Source organism: Drosophila melanogaster, chromosome 4 (assembly GCF_000001215.4).
Source record: "Drosophila melanogaster chromosome 4".
Taxonomy (NCBI): domain Eukaryota; kingdom Metazoa; phylum Arthropoda; class Insecta; order Diptera; family Drosophilidae; genus Drosophila; species Drosophila melanogaster.
Genome location: NC_004353.4, coordinates 537,163 through 557,996, shown reverse-complemented (window position 1 = coordinate 557,996; position 20,834 = coordinate 537,163). Strand labels below are relative to the sequence as shown.

General features: G+C 35.1%; 2 protein-coding genes and 1 long non-coding RNA gene across 7 annotated transcripts in view, besides 9 other annotated features; 2 read left to right on the top strand and 1 right to left on the bottom strand.

Annotated features, from left to right (window-relative positions):
* The first annotated feature begins 142 nt into the window (after positions 1 to 142).
* lncRNA:CR43958 (long non-coding RNA:CR43958) lies at positions 143 to 972 on the top strand. Its single transcript, NR_073619.1, has 2 exons — positions 143 to 554; positions 640 to 972. It is a non-coding gene; the product is annotated as a long non-coding RNA:CR43958 (long non-coding RNA).
* On the top strand, positions 143 to 19,665 carry Tdg (Thymine DNA glycosylase). Of its 3 annotated transcripts, none has more exons than NM_001297786.2 (6): positions 143 to 554; positions 4,256 to 6,006; positions 6,617 to 7,243; positions 8,124 to 8,283; positions 8,376 to 8,738; positions 9,854 to 19,665. In NM_001297786.2, exons 2-6 carry the CDS (start codon positions 4,421 to 4,423, stop codon positions 12,332 to 12,334), a joined length of 5,217 nt encoding a protein of 1,738 aa, NP_001284715.1. In that variant the 5' UTR covers positions 143 to 554; positions 4,256 to 4,420; the 3' UTR covers positions 12,335 to 19,665. The 3 variants fall into 3 exon arrangements, with proteins under 3 accessions (NP_001284715.1, NP_001259060.1, NP_651925.1); NM_001272131.2 differs by having other exon boundaries at positions 9,854 to 17,437; NM_143668.3 differs by having other exon boundaries at positions 9,854 to 12,729.
* Positions 2,148 to 2,400: a mobile genetic element.
* Positions 3,366 to 3,467: a mobile genetic element.
* Positions 8,821 to 9,180: a mobile genetic element.
* Positions 13,315 to 13,647: a mobile genetic element.
* Positions 14,273 to 14,614: a mobile genetic element.
* Positions 14,615 to 14,689: a mobile genetic element.
* Positions 14,690 to 14,855: a mobile genetic element.
* Positions 16,092 to 16,221: a mobile genetic element.
* Positions 16,256 to 16,542: a mobile genetic element.
* The window catches only part of zfh2 (Zn finger homeodomain 2), a 39,065-nt gene continuing 35,353 nt past the window's right edge, over positions 17,123 to 20,834 (bottom strand). Inside the window, exons 12-14 of one of the 3 annotated variants that reach the window (NM_001258496.3) lie at positions 20,237 to 20,822; positions 19,393 to 19,459; positions 17,123 to 19,338 (exon numbers count right to left, since the gene is read on the bottom strand). In NM_001258496.3, the coding sequence (NP_001245425.1) occupies positions 19,443 to 19,459; positions 20,237 to 20,822 (603 nt within the window). In that variant the 3' untranslated portion in view covers positions 17,123 to 19,338; positions 19,393 to 19,442. Of the gene's footprint in view, positions 19,339 to 19,392; positions 19,460 to 19,623; positions 20,823 to 20,834 lie in introns of those variants that run through there. The other 2 variants (NM_079884.5, NM_001272130.1) reach the window with 2 other exon arrangements.

Here is a 20,834-nt window from a genome sequence, read left to right as displayed (position 1 = left end):
GTAGAATCCGGCAGAACGCGTTAGGGAATTTCTCGGAGCTCCGTTGCGAGCACGTAACGAAAGACAACGTAACCCATCCAACGCGTCGTCTGACCGAAAAAGCTCCGATAAACTGCAAATAAGTCAGCAAAGCTCCTTTTTCCTAGTCTTTCTATTTGCGGCGTTATTGGTGTTGGTTGCTGTTTGTGGTTCGTCGTGCATGAGCAGCAGAAAGTGGAAAATTATAATAAATCTCATCCAGAATTCTGTTTTGATTCCGATACATCGCGAATTTAAATTAACGACTAAACGTGCAACGGTGCTGTGAGGCAAATTAATAAATTCTGCGGCATACTACTGTTCTTCGGGTGTGTGTGTATTCATACACGACATGTGTGCACATACATATGTCTGCATGTACATTCGAAATTGAAATTATGCAAAATGTGCATCATACTGCGAACGCTAGTTAAGGAGCAGTGCTTCAATTGCTACTTCGATGGAAATGTAACTGTTACGTACTGTGTTCGCGATTTCCCCCGTACTTATCCTGTGCCTAAACCGTCGAGCGAAACGTGAGTATATGACCACCTATATACTCACACATTTTCTACATAAATACAAATACACGCAAACTTATTTTTGTTGGTCGTCTCTCAGTTCTCTCCTCGTTTATGGTCATTCTCCGTTCCTCTCGCTGCCATCTGCCACATCCACTTTGGAAAGCGAAAACAGAAACAGCATCTCTGTGAACCCACAGAAATACATATGTAAAGCAGATATGTACATAGATGTGTATATATGGATGTGAAAAAACGAGAAGAGTAGCGACTAGTCTTTTATCTTTTATTTTGGTATCGGGACTGTATTTCGTATCCGTAAATCCGAATCCAAATTGTCGGGACAGCACAGACTAGAGTATAAAGAATAGTATAAGTAAAAATAAATTGATACATACACTTATAGATGTATGTGCGCAAATGTACAATACACCCTGTCAATGCTTTTAATTCGTATTCGTATTTGTGTATATTTTGACTTATTTTAAAATATATCACAATGCCCTTGTAGTCGGAACTCCGCCTTATCGGGCTCAAAAATGACTAATCCCTTCCAAGCTTTAATCATGTGCGTACCTGTAGAATCCTAGATTCTTGAGGATAGTGCTGCTATATTGTTTTCTTTCCTTTCGTGAACAGGGAGTTTCTAAGAAAAAGTTATGTAAAATTAGTCCGAAAAATAAAAATTTTTGGTCTGCCTTGATAGCCCCAGCGATTTTCAAAACTGCTTCCACATGTTATTTTTGAACGCCAATATTCTGTTAACTGAAATATTAGGAGCTAAAAGACAAACACTCCGCAAATAAGAGTGCTTTACTCAATTTTACGTCGCAGAACGTAATATCTAAACGTGAAATTGAAGGTGTTGTCAGTCCGATTTTTTCCTCGCCAAGGGAAATTTCTGTTTAACTTGAGGGATTTAGACAGGGTAAAATCTGGATATACTCGTATATTTACATATGTATAGCCGCTTTCCCGCTGAAGTAGCGTAGTTTTTCATAATGGTTACAACTAATGTTTAAAATACCGACCTGTGTGACAGAAAACAAATAGGATTTAAAAAACGTGTCGTTGCAGACAAAACACGCGACAGAAATTTACAGTTTAAAGAACTAATCAAAATTTGTTAATAATTTTTGTGGCTGAAGTTAATCTTCACCGGTTTTTCTTCGAACCATTAATTTTTTTAAAATGACAAAACCTCAGAATCTTTCAATTCTTCGTGTGTATGTATGTGTGTAGTCGATTCGGCATTGTTCTGGTGGGCTTCGTCAGTACTTCCGTCCACAGTGGAATCAAGAAAGTTAAGTTGGATTGAAGAGTTGTCACTCCAACGCCACAGCTTTTTGAAATGTTTTGAATTTATTTAATTTATTATATGTTTTGCGACCTTTTTCCGTTTACACAGACGGACGACCAACGTGAGGATAACCTGGCATTGTCAGATTGACTCGTATATATATATATATATTTATTTATATATATACGATATATATATATATCCTTTGACCTGCTACATAAATTTCAACGAATCTAGTGTACCCTTTCACTCCACAAACAACTTAGCTAAATAGAAAAATTTAGATAATCATAAACAAGAGTAAGCTGTATAGTCGAATTTTTCGGCTTTTAGACTACCGGGTATCAGCTAGGGAAAGTGCGAAATTCACAAGACTAATAGAAAATATCAAAACATTTTTAAAAATTGTGGACGTGGCAGTTTTGGGTGGTTTGTAGACGTTAGAGAGTACGTGGCAACATCAGTAAACGAACTTTCGCTGCGTCTATGTTCCGGCACCTGTATTCCTAATCTCAGCCCTCTAGCTTTTATAGTTCCTCACATCTTCCGACATCTCGGACAACACCTTAGCGAATCGTCATTTTGCTAATTGTTGGCAAATTGTTGTGGTGGTCAAATTGTTGTTGGCAAAGTAAATACAAAAATTAAAAAATTTTTTTTTTTAATTTTCATACGACTTTGTGATGGTTTTTGATAATTGATAATTTTTAGAACTGCAGGGTTCGTGGTACCCCCCATATGTACATCTATAATAAATCCCCTCACTACAAACAAGGACTGACAATGATGCAACATTTTAGATTAGGTGATCATTCTAATCGCGGTCTAAGTCTACCTATAGTAATACACAGCCACAATTCGTAATTAACTTTTTGTTCGCAATTTTGACGACCTTATAAATTTAAGTTTTAAAAGTTAAACATTTTTGGTAGGCCGGCTTGTTTTACGTATGGTATACATTATCGACACGCGGGTTACCACATATGGCCTCTCTTAAAAAAATCTCTTGAACATATACGAACTCTCGGCTTGAGCTTTTTTGAGAGTGCGTACTCATTTGGCTGTTGTTTCTGATTTTACTAAACTTTCTGGTACAGTAGTTTAGACTCACACATATGTAAACTCAACAGCATACGGCCCTATATATACGTACGTGCATACAAATGGAAATGCACACACTCACAGCTTGCTACTGCCATTTTCGCTTCGTTGCATTTTGAGACTCAGCTAAATATTATGTGTATGCATATTTGTACCATTGTGTTCATTGTGTCTCAAAAGTTGATACACAGGCGATTAAAAAGAGTAAGCCAATATTGTTTTTGTATTTGGAAATATAAATTTTAATTTATTGCTATATATTTTATATATGCCATTCGCAAAAAGCTACACATGAACTCCATTTATAGTACTAATATTTCAACGAAATAATTTTAAAATGAGACTGAATATCTTACCTTTAAAAAGTCCTAAATATAATTACTTATATAGCCCTTTGGAAAGCTTATTATTTATATTTGGAAAATAAGAGAGAATACTATAGTCTAGTTACCAATTATCAGATACCCGTTACTCAGCTAGTCCAAATGCGAACGAGAAATTCAATAATTTATCTGGCTTATCGATAGTTATTGGGGAAATAAATGCGCAAACAATTAAAAAATGTTCATAAGTGTGGGGGTAACCGTTTTGGTCGTTTTGTAGGTGTAAGGAGGGCATGGCCAGTGTTTTTGTAACGGTAGAAATTCGCGGACAAAAAAATAAAACGAAGAAAATTCAAAACATTTTCCAAAAATGTGTAGGCGTCGTACAATACTCGTACAATTCTCGTTAATCCTGCAAATAGGGGGTATAATAATAATATATCTCACGATTTATGCTTTTAGGATATACAAAGGACGATTTTCTAATTGGTCAATTAGTTACTTCGTAAAAGGGCTTATTGCATTCGATGAATAGTCTGAAACAAAGCGAGGCCGCATGAATATAAAATGCTTAAGATAAATATCGCGGCCAATCTAAACATCGTCATTTACCGGGCTATATAAAGTTTAAATAGCGCACAGATAGTGTAATAATAAGGAGAGAATAAGATGGTAAATAATATTTGTGTTCGGCAGATGACGACGATTATGGTAATATACAACGGGTAATAAAGGTCTATAAGCATAAGTATGAAGGATTAAATATAGACCAGCCTACACACTCCAGTTCAATATAACAAAGCTTATTTCAGACGCATTGAATTTGCACGGTGGTATACATTGTTGAAGACCTCCGTTATTAAGTATGAATCGAACACATGAGTTAAAAACCCTGTGAAGTTTGCTTATAAATATTTAAAATCATATTATATATATTCCTTTATTCTTCTCTTTATTTTATCTAATTAACTGTTTGTGTGATTTATTTTTAGGCAGGCTTATAGCGCATCTGGCACATAACACGGTTCACGAAAGAATTTTTTCAAACCTAAAGAATTGTTAATTTGATCGAACTATCATATTTGATGGGGATGCTACTGTATGTAATTGAAAGCGATCATAGTTTTCTTCCTAAATGGACGCTTAATAAATAGGATATGCAAGAGGAAAGTGGAAGCACTCCACTGTTAAGTAGTTCCTTCTCTTACACGCCTACAGTAGCGCCATTAGTCTTAAAAATAGCTCTTATACAAGCAGCTAGATCATTTGCTGCCTCTAAATATACCATTAAAGTTCTGCTTTCTTTAAACTTAGCTTTGTCTGAGCAAGCAATAGTTCAGAAGGCAGTAAAACCTATTTGCACCGTAATGGCATCAGAGGTGGATGCGAGTTCGGGACCAGAAGATGGGACCGTACCAACTTTGATGTCATTAACACCATACATAACTAATTTAGAACATGGCAACAATGAATCAGGCAAGTATGTCTCTGGCCTGCCCAATAATCGCAAACGACAGAAGCTGTCCATTCTTGAACACAACACCATTCAGAACAATGATGTGGATAATACGGAAGTCGAGCCCAATATGGATCCGAAATCAAAAATGTCAGACACCAAGTCAAATAAATATTCCGAAATGGAGAAGCATTTGAATGACAACAGTAAGATCGTCATTGAAGGGACAATATCTATAGGCAACTCAAAAAGAAAAAGTCCAGAAAAATTAGTGCCATATGATAACGATTGCTATATGCCCCCAGAGCAGGCACTGGTCACTAGCGTGGAGTTAGTCGTTCCTGCCCCTCAAACACATTCATCGAACACACCGGGCAGGCAATCTGAGGAGCCCAATCTTAGCACTCTGGGCGAATCCTCGACTACACCGTCATCGACTATTGATAACAAATTGCAATACAGTACGGCTGGTCTGTATAATTCTACTAGTTCCACAAGTATATTAGCAAATGATAAAATCGTTGGTTGTGCAAATGACTCTTCCAATTTGAACTTAAGAATTCCTACTAAGTTAGTAGTAACGACAGCATCAGGTGATATTTTGATTGATGATCGAAGGGCTTCTTTATGGACACCTCACCATGACGAATCCGGCCAAAGGCAGCAACGCACAGGAACAGCATCGAGTGACACGAAGCAAGAGCCCATGAATGTAAGCTCAGAGCTGTCATACCACCACCAGAATCGTCACTCCGAACTTTTGCTACAAATCGAGAAAGAAAGCTCTGGTTCATTTTTACAAGCAAGTCCAATTCCATTGCAGGATAACCATAATAATGCAGCATCGGGCCAGTTTGGCCAAACAGAAGAGACTTCCAATATTGACAGTCAGTCGCACAATAATTTTTATGCCCAAATGATGCAGCCGCAGCACCTTCTTCATAATCAGCATCAACAAAGCATGCATGAACACAGTCCTCGCCATCAGCAGCCTGCAAGTTATTCTGGCTATATCACTCATTATCAAAATCCTCCGATGTTTGGTGCTCATCAAAGTGAGCATCATCAACGTCTTAACCAACAGCAGCAACCACTTCAGCATCTATTGGATTGCCACGGGCATTTAGAGCAATCGACTCCTATTTCCCAACAAAATCAACATCATTTGTCACAGCAGATCCATCAGCACCAACATCAGCAGACACACCAACGATTGCCATTGCGCGAAAACTATCATGATATTATTATGGATGATTTCCATGAAGAACCCAGCCATGCCTTCAAATTGTAAGTACACACTTAAAAAAGTATTAAATTTTGTCACACTACAGAATTTCTACAAAATCTGTTATTATTTTTAAATGTCTTGATTTTTTGTGTCAGGCTAAGGTTGATGCAGCTTATGCAGGAAAATATAAATAGTATTTGGCATTTCTTGCAGCAATGATATAAAATGTTTAAAATGAGAATAAGTTGTTTACATTTTTATAAGAGAAGTTTTATGCTCAAAAAGCTAGAAATATTTTGACCACACTTTAAATAAATCAATCTGAGTACGAAATAAATCTTGGTCATTGTATGTAATAATATGATGACTAGAATTTATTGTTAGGACTTAAAAGACATGAGGAATGCGGATATTTAGATTTGGATTTGGATATTCATACTCATATGTACAGAACAACCAAGAATACATTGAATGAACGAAATAGTGTTTATAGCACTGAAAAGCATTTTTAAGATTTAACAAAATCAAATTACAGCTCAGACACCTGCTCAATAATTTAAATAAAACTTTATACAATTTTATAAGTAGTTTTTCAGTTTTAATAATTGTCCAAAATTAAAAAATTTACGATTTTTCATTTCTTTTAAAAGTTTGTATTTAATTTTGCAGAACGCTCTCTCCAAGCAACACAAAACCTGAGAATCAAGATGATGGTTATGAGACAAGTGCTGGCGACGTTTTAACACCAAATTCGCATAGTTCGTCCACACACTCCATTACTCCTCAGCATCAAATGCAACATTCGAATATCGTGCTTATGACGCAAAACCAGAAGAAGTCTGATGATTTGCAATTGACAAAAGTTACACTCTCCGGGGAAGCTCACACTGACCCCAATGCTTGCTCATCAAACAGTAGTCAAGGACAGGTTCTCGCCTCCCAATCTCATCTAGAACTGAGTGAGGGCACTCGATGCTCAAGTCATGCGTCTGTTGTCGATCCCTACAGTTTTATGGGTGAGGAGTTGCACATGCATTCACCATCACATCGTCATTTGGATGCTGTCACAACTGGGCCAGGGCGGTATGGGATTTTAGTATCAAATGATACTCCCGAATGTCTAAGCAGAGAAATGTATCGACACAGTCAACAAAGTACAACTGTATTGGAACAAACTGATAGCTCTTCGTGCGGCATAAATTTCAAGCCAATGCCAAAAAAAAGAGGCCGCAAAAAGAAGCTAGTAGCTGTTAATGCTGATACCTCACAAATGACAACGCCAGTCGATCAACAAAAGTAAGTTCTATAACTTTCTCAGCAACAATATGATTACATCCCGAAAGTACATGTAAAGGAGAATCCCCTCCAATTCGATTTACTGTCCAGGTTGTTTTTACTAGGAAAAAAAGGTAATAAAATCAATTGGATTCAAAAGCTGAATCTCCTTAATTGTTAGGATCAAATTAGATAGATTAATGCCATGGAAGATATATTTTCGCACGCTGGAAAATTATTTGAAATTTATTTTTACCCGTTAGATTTTTTGAATGTATGTATCGGGTAGAAGGGAAAGTTTACTTATAAATATATTATTAGCTACGGTCTTTGTATACCCTTGTACTTGTAGAGTAAAAATAGATTATCCGTCGTCGATGTTATTCGGGCATCTCTCGTAAGGCCGAGGAAAGCAATATCATGCATTGTGGGGTCGACTAATCTGGTTTCAAGGTAGGAGTGCTGTCCTCTGTGTGAGTTGAAGGGGTTAATATCCAAGAGGCCAGGTATAGATGCACCAGTCGTTCTAAAATTTCTGTTGTTCTTTTTGTCAAAAGTATTTGCTCTTTGAATCTTATTATATATAATGATCCGTAGCAGCCTCCATACATATGACCAGTGATCTCGGTGTTCAATCTGGGAAGCAGTCGCATTCTTGTTTTCATATCTCGCACTCTCTTTAGCAAAACAAAGATAATCCGAAGTCCAGGTAATAATATAATACAGGAGGGATCTACAAAAAACAAAGCATTGTATTACCGTATATGCTTTGTGATATTATTCCTTAAAGTGTTCTGCCTTCAAAAAACGATAACTATATTATTACTATTATTACTGTTATTACTATTATTATTATTATTATTATTATTATTATTATTATTATTATTATTATTTTTATTAGGGTGTCTGCTGGCAGAGCAGATTGTGAAGATGGTGGTGGCGATCAAGCTGCAAAACCCAAGGAACGCAAAAAACATGACAGATTTAATGGAATGTCCGAGGAGGAAGTGATTAAACGGACAATTCCAGATCATCTATGTGATAACCTTGATATCGTTATAGTGAGTTGTAAATTTCGGTTTTAAAAATACAAAAAAACACTATTTATATTCAAAGAACAATGTTAATAACTTTTTGCATGTGCGCTTTACAGGTCGGGATAAATCCTGGGTTATTTGCAGCATACAAGGGACACCACTACGCAGGTCCAGGCAATCACTTCTGGAAGTGTCTTTACTTAGCAGGACTTACTCAGGAGCAGATGAGTGCTGATGAAGATCACAAGCTGATAAAGCAAGGAATAGGATTTACCAATATGGTTGCTCGAGCCACGAAAGGATCTGCTGACCTTACAAGAAAGGAAATAAAAGAGGGCAGCCGAATTTTGCTAGAAAAACTTCAGAGGTTTCGCCCAAAAGTAGCCGTTTTTAATGGCAAACTAATATTTGAAGTGTTTTCGGGAAAAAAGGAATTTCACTTTGGTCGCCAACCTGATCGTGTTGATGGCACGGACACAGTAAGTATTTCAGCGTTAGTTGCCTAAAATCTGTATAGCGCGAAACCGACAAATAATTTGTAAGATATGCTTTTTTCCTAATTATAACAGGCGAAAGAAAGCGTTTCCGACTATATAAAGTATATATATATATATCAGGATCCGTCCGTATGAACGTCTATATCTCAGGAACTATAAAAGCTAGAAGGTTGGGATTCAGCATACAGATTTTAAAGACAAAGGCGCAGCGCAATTTTGTTGGCCCATGTTGTCTTTCTAACGCCCACAAACAAAACAGCCACGCCTACACTTTTGCACAATTTTTCGATATTTTTTCACAATTTCATTAGTCTATCGATTTGCCATAAGACTTTTAGCCACGCCCACCTTAACGCCCTAAAGCCAGCAAACCGGTCACGCCCACACTTTGGAACAATTTTAAAATTTGTTTCATACCAATTTACCAATATCTATCGATATCTCAGACAAGACTATTCCATTATCTCTTGTTTTCAACTCAATGTAATATGAATTAAATGAAATGTGTGGATATTATTAATATTTATAATTTTTTCAATTTAATCCAAAAAATTCTGTACGCAAAATTACAAAATTGCACTATTTTAAATCAGCGGTCGGCGTTGGGACCAATAGGCTGCCATAGAAAAAAGCCCGTTCCTTGCCTGCACACGTATGGCGTTAAAATTCTGGCACTGTGTTTGATTCGTTTTTGGCGCGTTTTTTTTTTAACAGCTGCAGCAGGAAACTGAATAAGTTGATATCCAGCCGTCAAATTGAAAAGCCTACGCTGCTTAACTATTTTGTAGATTGTTTTGATGGTGATGCATAATATTGTTGTAATAATAAATTGTTTACTGTAATATATTGACGTTTATTGTTTAAAGATCTTTAATTTCTTCAATCGTGAAAGCTTTTTGCTGTTTGGGAGCGTTTGAGGGACCAATATGTTTTTGCCATGACTATAGAAACTCGCAAAAAAAGTAATGAAGTAAAGAAGTAATTTATGCTTAATGTAGCCGAATTATAAAATATTTATGGCTTCCTTTCTTGTCTTATAAGCTCCTAATATGTTTTTTTTTTTAAAACACTATTAAATAGACATTTTTATATTTCAGTTCATTTGGGTGATGCCCTCATCTTCAGCACGATGCGCACAGTTGCCGCGCGCCGCTGACAAAGTACCGTTTTATGCGGCTCTAAAAAAGTTTCGCGACTTTTTGAACGGACAGATACCCCATATCGATGAATCAGAGTGCGTGTTTACGGATCAAAGAATCCGTCTATGTAGCGCACAGCAACAGGTGGATATCGTTGGTAAAATTAATAAAACACATCAACCTCCTCTTGGCGATCATCCATCCAGTTTAACAGTAGTAAGTAACTGTAGTGGTCCAATCGCAGGGGATGCGGAGTGTGGAATTGTCGCCGAGGAGTCAGATCAGGTTCAATCGGAGAAAATGATTCCCCAAATGGATCCCACAGTGCCATCTTCAAGTAATGCAACTGATGGGAAATCGTTTTCCTATACGGCAGAAAATACACCCTTACTCCCAGTGTCTAATCATAATCCTTCAATTAATGAAAACAATTACTTATCCGTGATGGGTTCTCAACAGCCCTTGTCGCAGCAACCACTAGAGAAGAAAAAACGGGGCCGTCCGAAGAAAATAAAGGGACAAGATATTATTGATCATTCCGTCGGCGGAAAAGCTTCAATTGCCGGACAGCATATACCCAGTCATGATTTCAATAATATTCTTAACCTTTCGGTGATGTCTGGCGGTGGCACCATTGAAACTCCAAAAAAAAAGAGAGGCAGACCAAAGAAACTTAAACCCGCAATTGACAACATAATGACAGTTAAACAACTTCAACATGGTAATAACAATTTAAACACAACAGCAGGGTTGTCGGCAAGCTCAATGCATCCAATATCCATGGAGCATATTGCAGCGTCTCCGCAAAGCAGTCATCAAATGCCGCCAAGTTTGTACAATACGCCCCCACCGTCTCACCTTTTGTACACTGCATCGGCATCACCGATGGCCTCTCCTGCCCTTAACTGCAATTACACTCAAGTACATGGACATGGAACTCCACCGGTAGGGCAAGTGGCTTCTGTTGCTCAGGGCTCGTCACCTGTCATCGATACGCAAAACGACCATCTTGCTCAACAAAAGCAATCCCACCATGGAAATCTAGGCGCTGGACTAGATATGCGGGATCATCCGCACTTGGGTGAAACCCCTCCGCCGAGTTCGCCAAATATGTGTTCAACAGTCGACTTCGATCCACCAGACGAACACTCAGGCTCTCAAGTGGGCTCACGGGTGCAAAATAAAGCAGTTGAATTGGATCATCAACACCCTCAAATAATGGAGAAGGTCCAGTATGATAGCCCTGTACCTAATACCGAGGCGAACCCAGCTCATCCTCACGAAAATTACCAGCAATGGCTTTCGCCTCATCCTCACCAAAGTAATCAACCAGCACAAAAACTGACACATCGGCAACAACATCCACCTATGCACCATTTCCATCAGGAGCAGACGGAGAACTGGCAGCGTTACGAAGAACAGAATTCAAATCCCTATATGGTGATCTCTGCTCACCACCAGCATTTGAGTCCACGACTTGGAAATCAAACCCATCAGAATTCCTCCCCATCTGGTCATATCTCCTCAGATGTTGCTCATAAAAGCTTATGTGGACTCGAATCGCTGGTTGATCAAATACCAGCCATCAGAGAACAAGATTGCAGCAATATACCATTAGCGACAGTAGCGGCAGCTGCGGCTGCTGTGGAAAGTCGTATCTTGAGCTTGCAGCACCAGCATCAACATCCCCTCCAACCACATCAACAAAACCAACAAAATCAACAGCAGCAACTAAAGCAATGCAAACAAGAGAACTCGGCGCATAGAGAATCTTGTAGACCTACAAGTGAGAATAGCAATGTAAGCAATAGCAATTTTTCAGTAAGCAGTCTAGCCGCTTCTGCTTCGTCTGCAAGAACTGACAACGCTATATATGGAAATGGAGAAACAAAGGGCAACAATGAAAGTAGCCATCATAACAGTTGTGACACCAATATTGACTATCCCATTCATAATCAATCGGCTTATCATCATACACCTCATTTGATTGGTAGCGCCCTGGGCACGAATGTTAATAATTCTGAGCCTAATCTTCATACGATTTCCCATCCTCATCCACCTCACCCACATCCGCATTCAATGTATGTGGACCAAGCGCACCACATGGCACATATCCCTTCCGTAAATGTAAATTCAATGTACGGCCCTGCGTATGGATCCCATCCACAGCATACTACAGGAGAATACCCAGGAACACACGGTCACTATAGTCTGGGCGGTAGCGTTCAGACTGCTGTGCCTACAAGCTCTGCAACTTTACATGTTCCGAGTCCAAATTATCCATTTGGACACCACCCATATGGTCATACGCCACCCCAAGCAAACTATCCAAGCTATACTCATCCACATACTCACCATCACCATAGCCATCCCTCACACCATTTGACCGTGTTTGATCACTTAAAGCCGTCCGACATAAGTGGATACGGCGGTTTTTGATTAAAAAAATAGGAATATGAATCTGCAACCGATTTAATCGCAACTACTCGAATACAGCGACTTGATGTAAATGTAAATCTTTTACGATTTTGCGTCCCGCCGCATCTCAGCAATATTTATCAATCTCCGGCATTGCCGATTTTACTTTAAGGATTTTTTAGATCTTATATACAATAAGATAACCAAAGACTCCGCCTAATCTAATTATTCTAGCTTTACTTTCTAAAATTACAAAATATTACATATGATAGTGTTTACTTAAATTATATACGTAACATACAGAAAAGTACGATCCCGAAACAATTGTTTGTACTTAAATCATTTAAGCATACTTTATTTTACTCACACACAAATATTGCGAAACTTACTAGTATATAATAAAGTTTTAAAATAATAAAAATCTTTTGTTTAATACAAAACAAAGTTATACTTAAATCCGCAGCCCACAAAAACTACATTTTGCAGTTGTCAACCCAGTTCATGAAGTTATAATCTAAGAGCTGTTTCCACCAAAAATATTATATGAATTTCTATTGTTTTCACCTAAAAGCGCTTTTCTGCGGACATAACATGAGAATGGAGTGTTCATAGAACAGCTACAAAAATGACAATGTAATTTCGTGTATTTATATGAGAGTAATTAACATTAATTTTTTTGGTAATATCTCCTTTAAAATTGGAAAAGACCACAATCCCAAAATTAAAAAAACAACCAAGAATCTGTTGGGTCCTAATTGCCATTTAAAAACGCCTAAATTTGGAATTTGTATATCCACATTTGGAATTCGTGAATCGTAATCAATAAGTTTTTGGGTCCCATCATTTTATTTAACAAATGTATCATTTTATAGTAAAGTGTAACCATGCAGACAAACGGATAGCAAGAATTCTCATTATAACTAAAAGTTCAAAGTAATTTCCAACATAAAATGTTGCGTATTTTATATTTGTATGCATAATGAGACTTGTATATCTAATTTTATACCCGTTACTCCTAGAGTATAATGGTATACGTTGAAAAGTAACAGGCAGAAGGAAGCGTTTCCGTGTGTATGAAGTTCGAGATCTAAAGAACTATAAAAACTAGAAGGTTGAGATTAAGCATAAAGATTCTAGAGACATACGACCACAAACCACCAAAAACTGCCACGCCCACATTTTTAACAAATGATATAATTTTTTTGGTTTAAATCATTTGTTTTTCCATTTCTATCGAGAATACCCAATTTCTACCGATATTCCTGAAAAATGTTGAAATTTCTCGGCCCCACTTGAACTAGCTAACGGTTATCTGATAGTCGGGGAACATTGACATAATTTCTGCATGCTATATATTCTGAAGTTAAGTGTTTTATATAGCAAGATAAAAATTACCACAAATTTCAAATGCGTTTAGGTTACCTGAGCGTGTGAGTGTAATTTTTCTTAATATCAATTCTTATTTGAAAATTTCTTTCCAATAGAATGTACAATTATTTTGAATTAACCAGAGAACCAAGTCTTTGGACATGTGTCGCATCGGTGTTGTACTTAAAAAACACACATCGAGATAGATTTTAAGCCTACTATTAAGGAAATTTGATGTATATATTGACATTGTAGATTTAATTATGCTCTATTAGTGTACTACATCTTCGAAAGTAAATGCATTCTCGGGCATTTTGGGAATTTTAGGAAAATTACGTTACTTTTTAAAGTTATAGAACAAATTGATTTATTGAAACTCACACAATTTTTATGTTTTGTACATATTTATTTAAACAAAACTAAACTAATAAAAAATAAGAAGTCATAAGATAACTAGCGGTAAAAGCAGTTTTAAAAGTTGCAATCAATAAACATAAATCTTTACAAATTGAACTAACCACATGAATTTTCGATCTAATACAAATTTAAATATTGTGTTATTAAACTTTCGTGAAAGGATCAACATAAAACTTTTATACCCATTACTCGTAGAGTAAAAGGGTATACTAGGTTCGTTGAAAAGTATGTAAGAAGGAAGAGTTTTCGACTATATAAAGTATAGAAATATTCTTGATCAGGATTAGTCCGTATGAACGTCGAGATCTTAGGAACTATAAAAGCTAGAATGTTGAAATTAAGCATAGTTTCCAGAGACATAGACGCACATAAAGCCCACAAACCGCCCAAAACTGCCACGCACACTTTTAAAAAATGTTTTGTTTTTTTTTTTATATTTTTATTAGTCTTGTATTTCTATCGATTTGCAAAGATTTTTTGCACACGCCCACAAACCGCCCAGAACAGCCACGCCCAAAAAATGTTTTTGTTTTTTATTTTTTCCTATTTTAATTAGTCTTGTATTTTTATCGATTTGCCAAACAACTTTTTGCCACGCCCATAATAACACCCACAACCCGCGCAAAAGTGCCACGCTTACACGTTTAAAAAATGTTTTGATTTTTTTTAGTTTTGTTGTTTGTCTGGCCAATTTCAATCGGTATACCAAAAACACTTCGGCAACGCCCCTTCTTACACTTGCAAACAGCCCAAAACTTTATTTTATTCCCCAATATCTATTGATATGATGAAATTTCGCGTTAGCGAAATCTGATAGTCGGGGAAGTTTTTTTGTTTAGGTTCCTTAAGTGTATTTAAACTATTGTAAACTCCGGTTTTGTGAAAATTTAAAATAAATTTTAGTAAACCACATTAACAAATTCGTTACTTGTGATTTTTATTAAAAAGTTTGCTTTATATATTATATAAAAACCATGCAGTTTTTTTACAATAAAATTATCTAAAGTCAATTGTAAATGTTTAGAGCTATCTAATCGGACCAACAAACGTGTTTTTGTTAACTAGAATTCTTTTTCTTTTAGTGCAACCTATGTCGTTTTGAATTAAACTTATAATTTGGGTACTGCAGTTTTTTATTATAAAATTGGGCGATTGTGTTGCTGCCTTAGGTAAAGTCGGAAGGTTAATTAAAAATGTATCATTGATTCGATGATTTAGATAATAACCGTTTTTGTTCTTATATATATATTTTTATACCCGTTACTCGTAATGAGAATGGTTTAATAGATTCGTTGAAAAGTATATACATATATACATTTGTATGTATATACTTTCATATACACTATTTGGCATCGTGTTACTGCTACCACAATTTTAAAACCAGTTTCGCGTATAATTTCTGTAAGGCTGCTTGCCTGAAGCAAGCTTGCGTTACGCTTTAGTTAACGCTTTTCAGAACCGTGTCTACTGAAAGGCTTTTAAGACCCATGTAATTATTTTGTAACAACTGTGCCGACTAATTAGTATTTCTTTTTAAACTTCCAATATGGTTCAACTCCTATGTAGAGTTCTTTCATACCTTATAGAGCAAACTTGACAAACAAATGATAAAAAAGGTTTAGGTCAGTAAAATAGGATACCTTAATTATTGTATGTATTTTAATTTAATTTAATTTTGTAAGATATATATTTTTTTGATACAAGGTTTATTTAAATTGATTGTTATACTCGTTACTCACAGAGTAATAGATTGTACGAGATTCATTTACCAGGTAGATGAAAGCATTTCCAATCCTATAAAGCATATAAAGCTTTGGATGACAGTGACGCATCGCAGCAGGAGTGCTGTCTTTATTAGATTAAGATTCATAATCGAGTCGAACTGGCCATTTCCGTCCGTCTGAGGGCTCATCTTGTTGTATTTAAACACGTTACTCGTAGACTAAAAAGGTGTTGAAAATTATGAACATGTAGAAGGAAGCGTTTCCGATTCTTCTTATTCGGGATCAATAACAGAGTCGATCTGGCCATGTCCGTCAGTCCTTCCGTATGTACAAGATCTCTGAAACCATAAAAACTAGAAGTTCAAAATTAAGCATACAGACTCTATCGACATAGACACAGAGCAAGTGTGTTGTCCAGTGTTGCCACGCCACTGCGGTTTGTGAGCGTGGACGTGGCAAACATTTTTTTGGTAAATCGATAAAAATGTACAAGATAAATAGAAATTAAAAAACATGAAAATATTTTTAAAAGGTGTGGACGTTGCAGTTTGGGGGGCGTTAGAGAGGGCGTAGGAACATTTTAAAACAAACTTTCGCTGCGTCTACGCCTTTGGAGTCTGCAACTCTCTAGCTTTAATAGTTCCTGAGATCAAAACGATCATACGAATAGAGGGACAGGGCCAGATCGTCTCGGCTATTGATCCTAATCAAGAATATATACACCTTATGAGATAAATCGCTGGTTGACTTCTTGTTTGTTTGATGAAAAAGATGAGAATTTTTCCGAAGCTTAAGAAGAGCTGGAAAGGGAAGTGTTCTTGCCGCGAAAAAGAAATAGAAATCCCTCTGACAATATTAATTAAATTAGAAATTTGCCACGCTGTGAAGAAGATATTTGCGTCCATAAAGCTGAATACTCAAATTTCGAGACGAATAATAATATTTTATTTAAACTAAGAAAAACTGGAAAAATCAGCTTAGAAAAAATCGCAAAGAAAGTGAAAACGGAGGCTTAATGATAGATTTATATGTGTTCTATTTAGCCAATCATATTTTCGTAGTTCCGAGATCTTAAAGTTAATACGGAACGGCGGACGTGGCCACGCAACCTTATTGAATTGGTCCATTCTGTTTCATATTTCTCAACGAATCTAGTATTTCCGAAATCGCGCAAATTACTGATATTAGGAAAAGTCTTTTGATGTCATAGGTGTAAGAAAAAACAAGTGTATCTGGTTCATATTTTTATTCATTTATAATTTTATAATATATGCACATCTGCCAATTATTAAATATATAGGAACTTTATTTATACTTCCTACTTTTGTAAGTTTTACCCAGTATTTGGAGTAACTTTGATTAATTAATAAGTTGACAATAAAATTACTTATACGCTTTTGTTTACTTATACTAAATATAAGAAACATTTGTTGTCATATGGTAAATATTATTTCAAGTGAGAAACTAAGAGCATACGATTGTGCAAAATGTGTTGAGTATTTCCGAACACACAAAATATATGCCTAATTTGTAAAAAAAAAAAAAAATATGATTGTAATGTCTAACTTAATAAATGTTTTCAAACCAACGGGAAAAAAATAGTTTTAAGGTTTTTTTTAGTGATATTTGTGATATGTTGTATATTTATACGTACATACATCGGTATGTGTGGTGGCTATCAGTTGAGCAATGAAAGTTTTGATATCATCTTATAATCTCATATTATTTTGTGTGTTGCTTATGGAATAATGTTTTAAATAAGATTGTTTAAAAAAAGCTAAAGACGATTATTTCGAAGTCATAATTTTAGAAAACAAATATATGTATAAATATATTATATATATATATATATATATATATATATTATATATATTATATAATATATGTATAAATATATTATATAAATATATATATGTATAAATATATATATATATACATATTATTTATATATATATATATTAATATATATATATATATATATTAATATATATATATATATATATAAATAGATAATATATAAAATATAAATACATATAATGTGTAAAATATATTATATAAATAATATATGGGGTGTTAGTATGGTATTCTGTCCATATCTGTGTTTGTTGGCAATTGTGAAGGCTTAAGTACATGTATTTAAATGGGATTTCAAACATTCACATATTTATATATGACATTATTTCTACATAAATTGCCTGTCACTTATTTATGGTGAGATGAACAGAAAATCTTGTCATATATAGTATTCCTGAACTTACACGTAAATATATTTGTATATCTTTTTATTAAATTCTATAGGAACTTCTTAGTAGATTCTTATGTTTCGCAACATATGTTATATTGAGTTGCGGTTAACAATAAACTTATACATAAACGAGTACTAGGACGTATAAATGTACGTTATTCAGAATGAAATAAAATAAATATAGGGCTGTATATTTAATTTTTTTATATTTTAATTTTCAGTCAAATATTATTTTCTTTTAAAAATGTTGTAACTCTTTATGGTCTAAATTTGTCCTTTCAAATTATTAATAGTTACATTGACAAGGAATATTTTAAAATTATATATGTAAGTAAACGTACCATATAAGCTGAGATTTCGCTTTAAATTCTATGTTGTGTATTGGAAGATTTAAGAAAAGGTTATACAATTGTGAAATAGTAACCCCTGTCACTCCCAGAAGTAAGTTTTTTAAACTTAAGTTATAAACAAATTAATGATTGGAAATAAAAATTTATTTAATAATTTTTCAACTGTGAATGAATTGCTTAATACGGCATAATAATTACTTAACAAGGAAACTGTGATATAGGTCGAAACAAAATTCATGATTTAACTAAAGCCCCTTTCCTTATCTCACTGCTCTTCCGATTTCTTTTCATACGGAAATTGGAATTTTCTGCAGAACAAATTATTGGCACGATTCTCTCACCATAAGAATGACGTAAATAATATAAATTTCTTTAATATTGTACAGTGTTTCTAAATAAAATAGGAACCACGTATGTATATATTTCAGCTTTTATATTCGGCATACTGAAGCAGATCTTAGTATTCATTGGCTACATTCTAATATAAAAACAAAGGCAAAAGCAATCAAATGCTAGGAACTCAGTTTACATTTCACTAAATCTAGTTCATTATATATGTATCTATATGATATCATATTTTTGTTTGGAGCGACTTGTTATTTTAACTTATCATGATAACGCCCTCCATCTTGAATTGTTAAGGATTGCCTCAAGTGTGTATACCTTAAGTTTATTGCTAATTTATATTTCGAATAGTTAGGAACACTTCCGTTTAATTTAGAGATTCTTACTAATGTTGGAATAGGTTTTCGCAAGAATTCAATACATATATCTGTAGATTGATGGAATGTCAATGTTTTTGTAAACTCTTTAAAATAGGAACTTTTCAGTTTTCGTAGTATGGTTGTTTTTTTTTGTTTGTATTTTTGTAGGGTACGCATATTTCGTGTGTCATAATGCAAATACTTTTCCTTTTGTAGTCTGCAAGGTACAATATGTTTAACGGTTTAGAAAACGATATGTGTATCAACTTACCTAAATTTTAACCACTATCCACGGTTATAAGGCCATATAAACACTCAGATTTACTTTCCACCTATAACTAATAAAATAAGAGTTACTGATTAAGCTATCAGCCATTGAATATATCATTAGATGATTGTGTTACACTACTTCAACTGAAAACTTTTATTCAATATTAACTTTACAAACCAAACTATTATTAAGACAACGACTAAATAATAATAAAAACGCAAGTTAGTAATTAAAGAATTTGAATAAAATTAAATGTTTATTTTGTACATGTTTCAGTATATTGATGTGATTCGGTATTGTGTTTGTTGGCTTAACCATTTATAATATAATCGTCAATATCCAATATCGGTTTTGTAGCACCAAAAACTTAATTTGAAACATTTTGGAAAACATACCTATAATTTTGCAGCGGTTGCTTCAAAAACGCTTCGGAATAGGTAGGGTACTTTTAGCATGTGGTGTTTTCTCGGCACTTAAAGTGACATTTTCCTGAACTTACTTTAAAAGCCCTCACACTAAGAGTAACTTGTTCTCTTATTCTACTTGTTTAGTTTTTCACACGCAGGTATACAATATTTGCTTACACATATTATTGTAGTTTTTAGTAAAAACTATTTCGTAAAATGTCAATTTGCGAGGCGTAAAAATATATTCCTACTGCTATAGATATGTTTTTGAACATTCTGGAAAATATCAATTCAGATGTGGGCATCAAAATAAAACTTTTTAAAATAAACAGACAAAGCAAACGTGTTAAAAAAATAACAAGCTTTACTGATACTTTTTAATCTGACCAACAGATAAGATCAAGTAGATGATTTTTGTATCTTCCCGAAACTCTTACCGGTGATATGGTTTCGGTTAAAAAGTTGCTGCATAAGTTCCTGATTACCAGCGATTTTTCGCGCATCTTCAGAAACGACTTCGTTAGGTAAATTATGCTGGACATGACTCTTGGAATCGCCACCATTAGTGTCATAATTAAGAATACAGTTCCCTTCGGCAATAACATCAGAATCTTGTCTAGCTGTATGAATAGCGTGGCTTGTCGCGTTTGTCACAACATGTTGCAACAAAAATGCCTTTGATAAGTTATAAAATCGTTTTTCCCTGTCAGAATCGTTGTCCTCGCTTCCACTGCCATTGCTCTGTGCATAGAGCTCGGTGGTTTGTTCGAGCAATTTCTTCATTTTGCTAATGTGCTCGACACTAAAAGCATGCTTTCGGATGTTGACTTGGGTGACTTGACATAGCTGACAGTCCTGTAGATTTGTTTCGAGGTCCGTATCCACGGTTATGCCGTTGGACCTTAGGTCGCTATAAACCTCTTTCCCGCTAGAGCCATCGTAGCTATTATCGTCAGATATGTGTGCATAATGTCGCTGATTTCGCGATTTTTTGTCTTTGGCCCGTGAATTTTGAAACCAGACCTTGAAAAATAA

What these genes read in the sequence shown, in the direction of transcription:
- Tdg (NM_001297786.2), top strand. Translation starts at nt 4,421, where the DNA reads ATGCAAGAGGAAAGTGGAAGCACTCCACTGTTAAGTAGTTCCTTCTCT. An exon ending in CCCAGCCATGCCTTCAAATT is followed by an intron (nt 6,007 to 6,616) that starts GTAAGTACACAC and finishes TTAATTTTGCAG; the next exon opens with AACGCTCTCTCCAAGCAACA. An exon ending in ACGCCAGTCGATCAACAAAA is followed by an intron (nt 7,244 to 8,123) that starts GTAAGTTCTATA and finishes TATTTTTATTAG; the next exon opens with GGTGTCTGCTGGCAGAGCAG.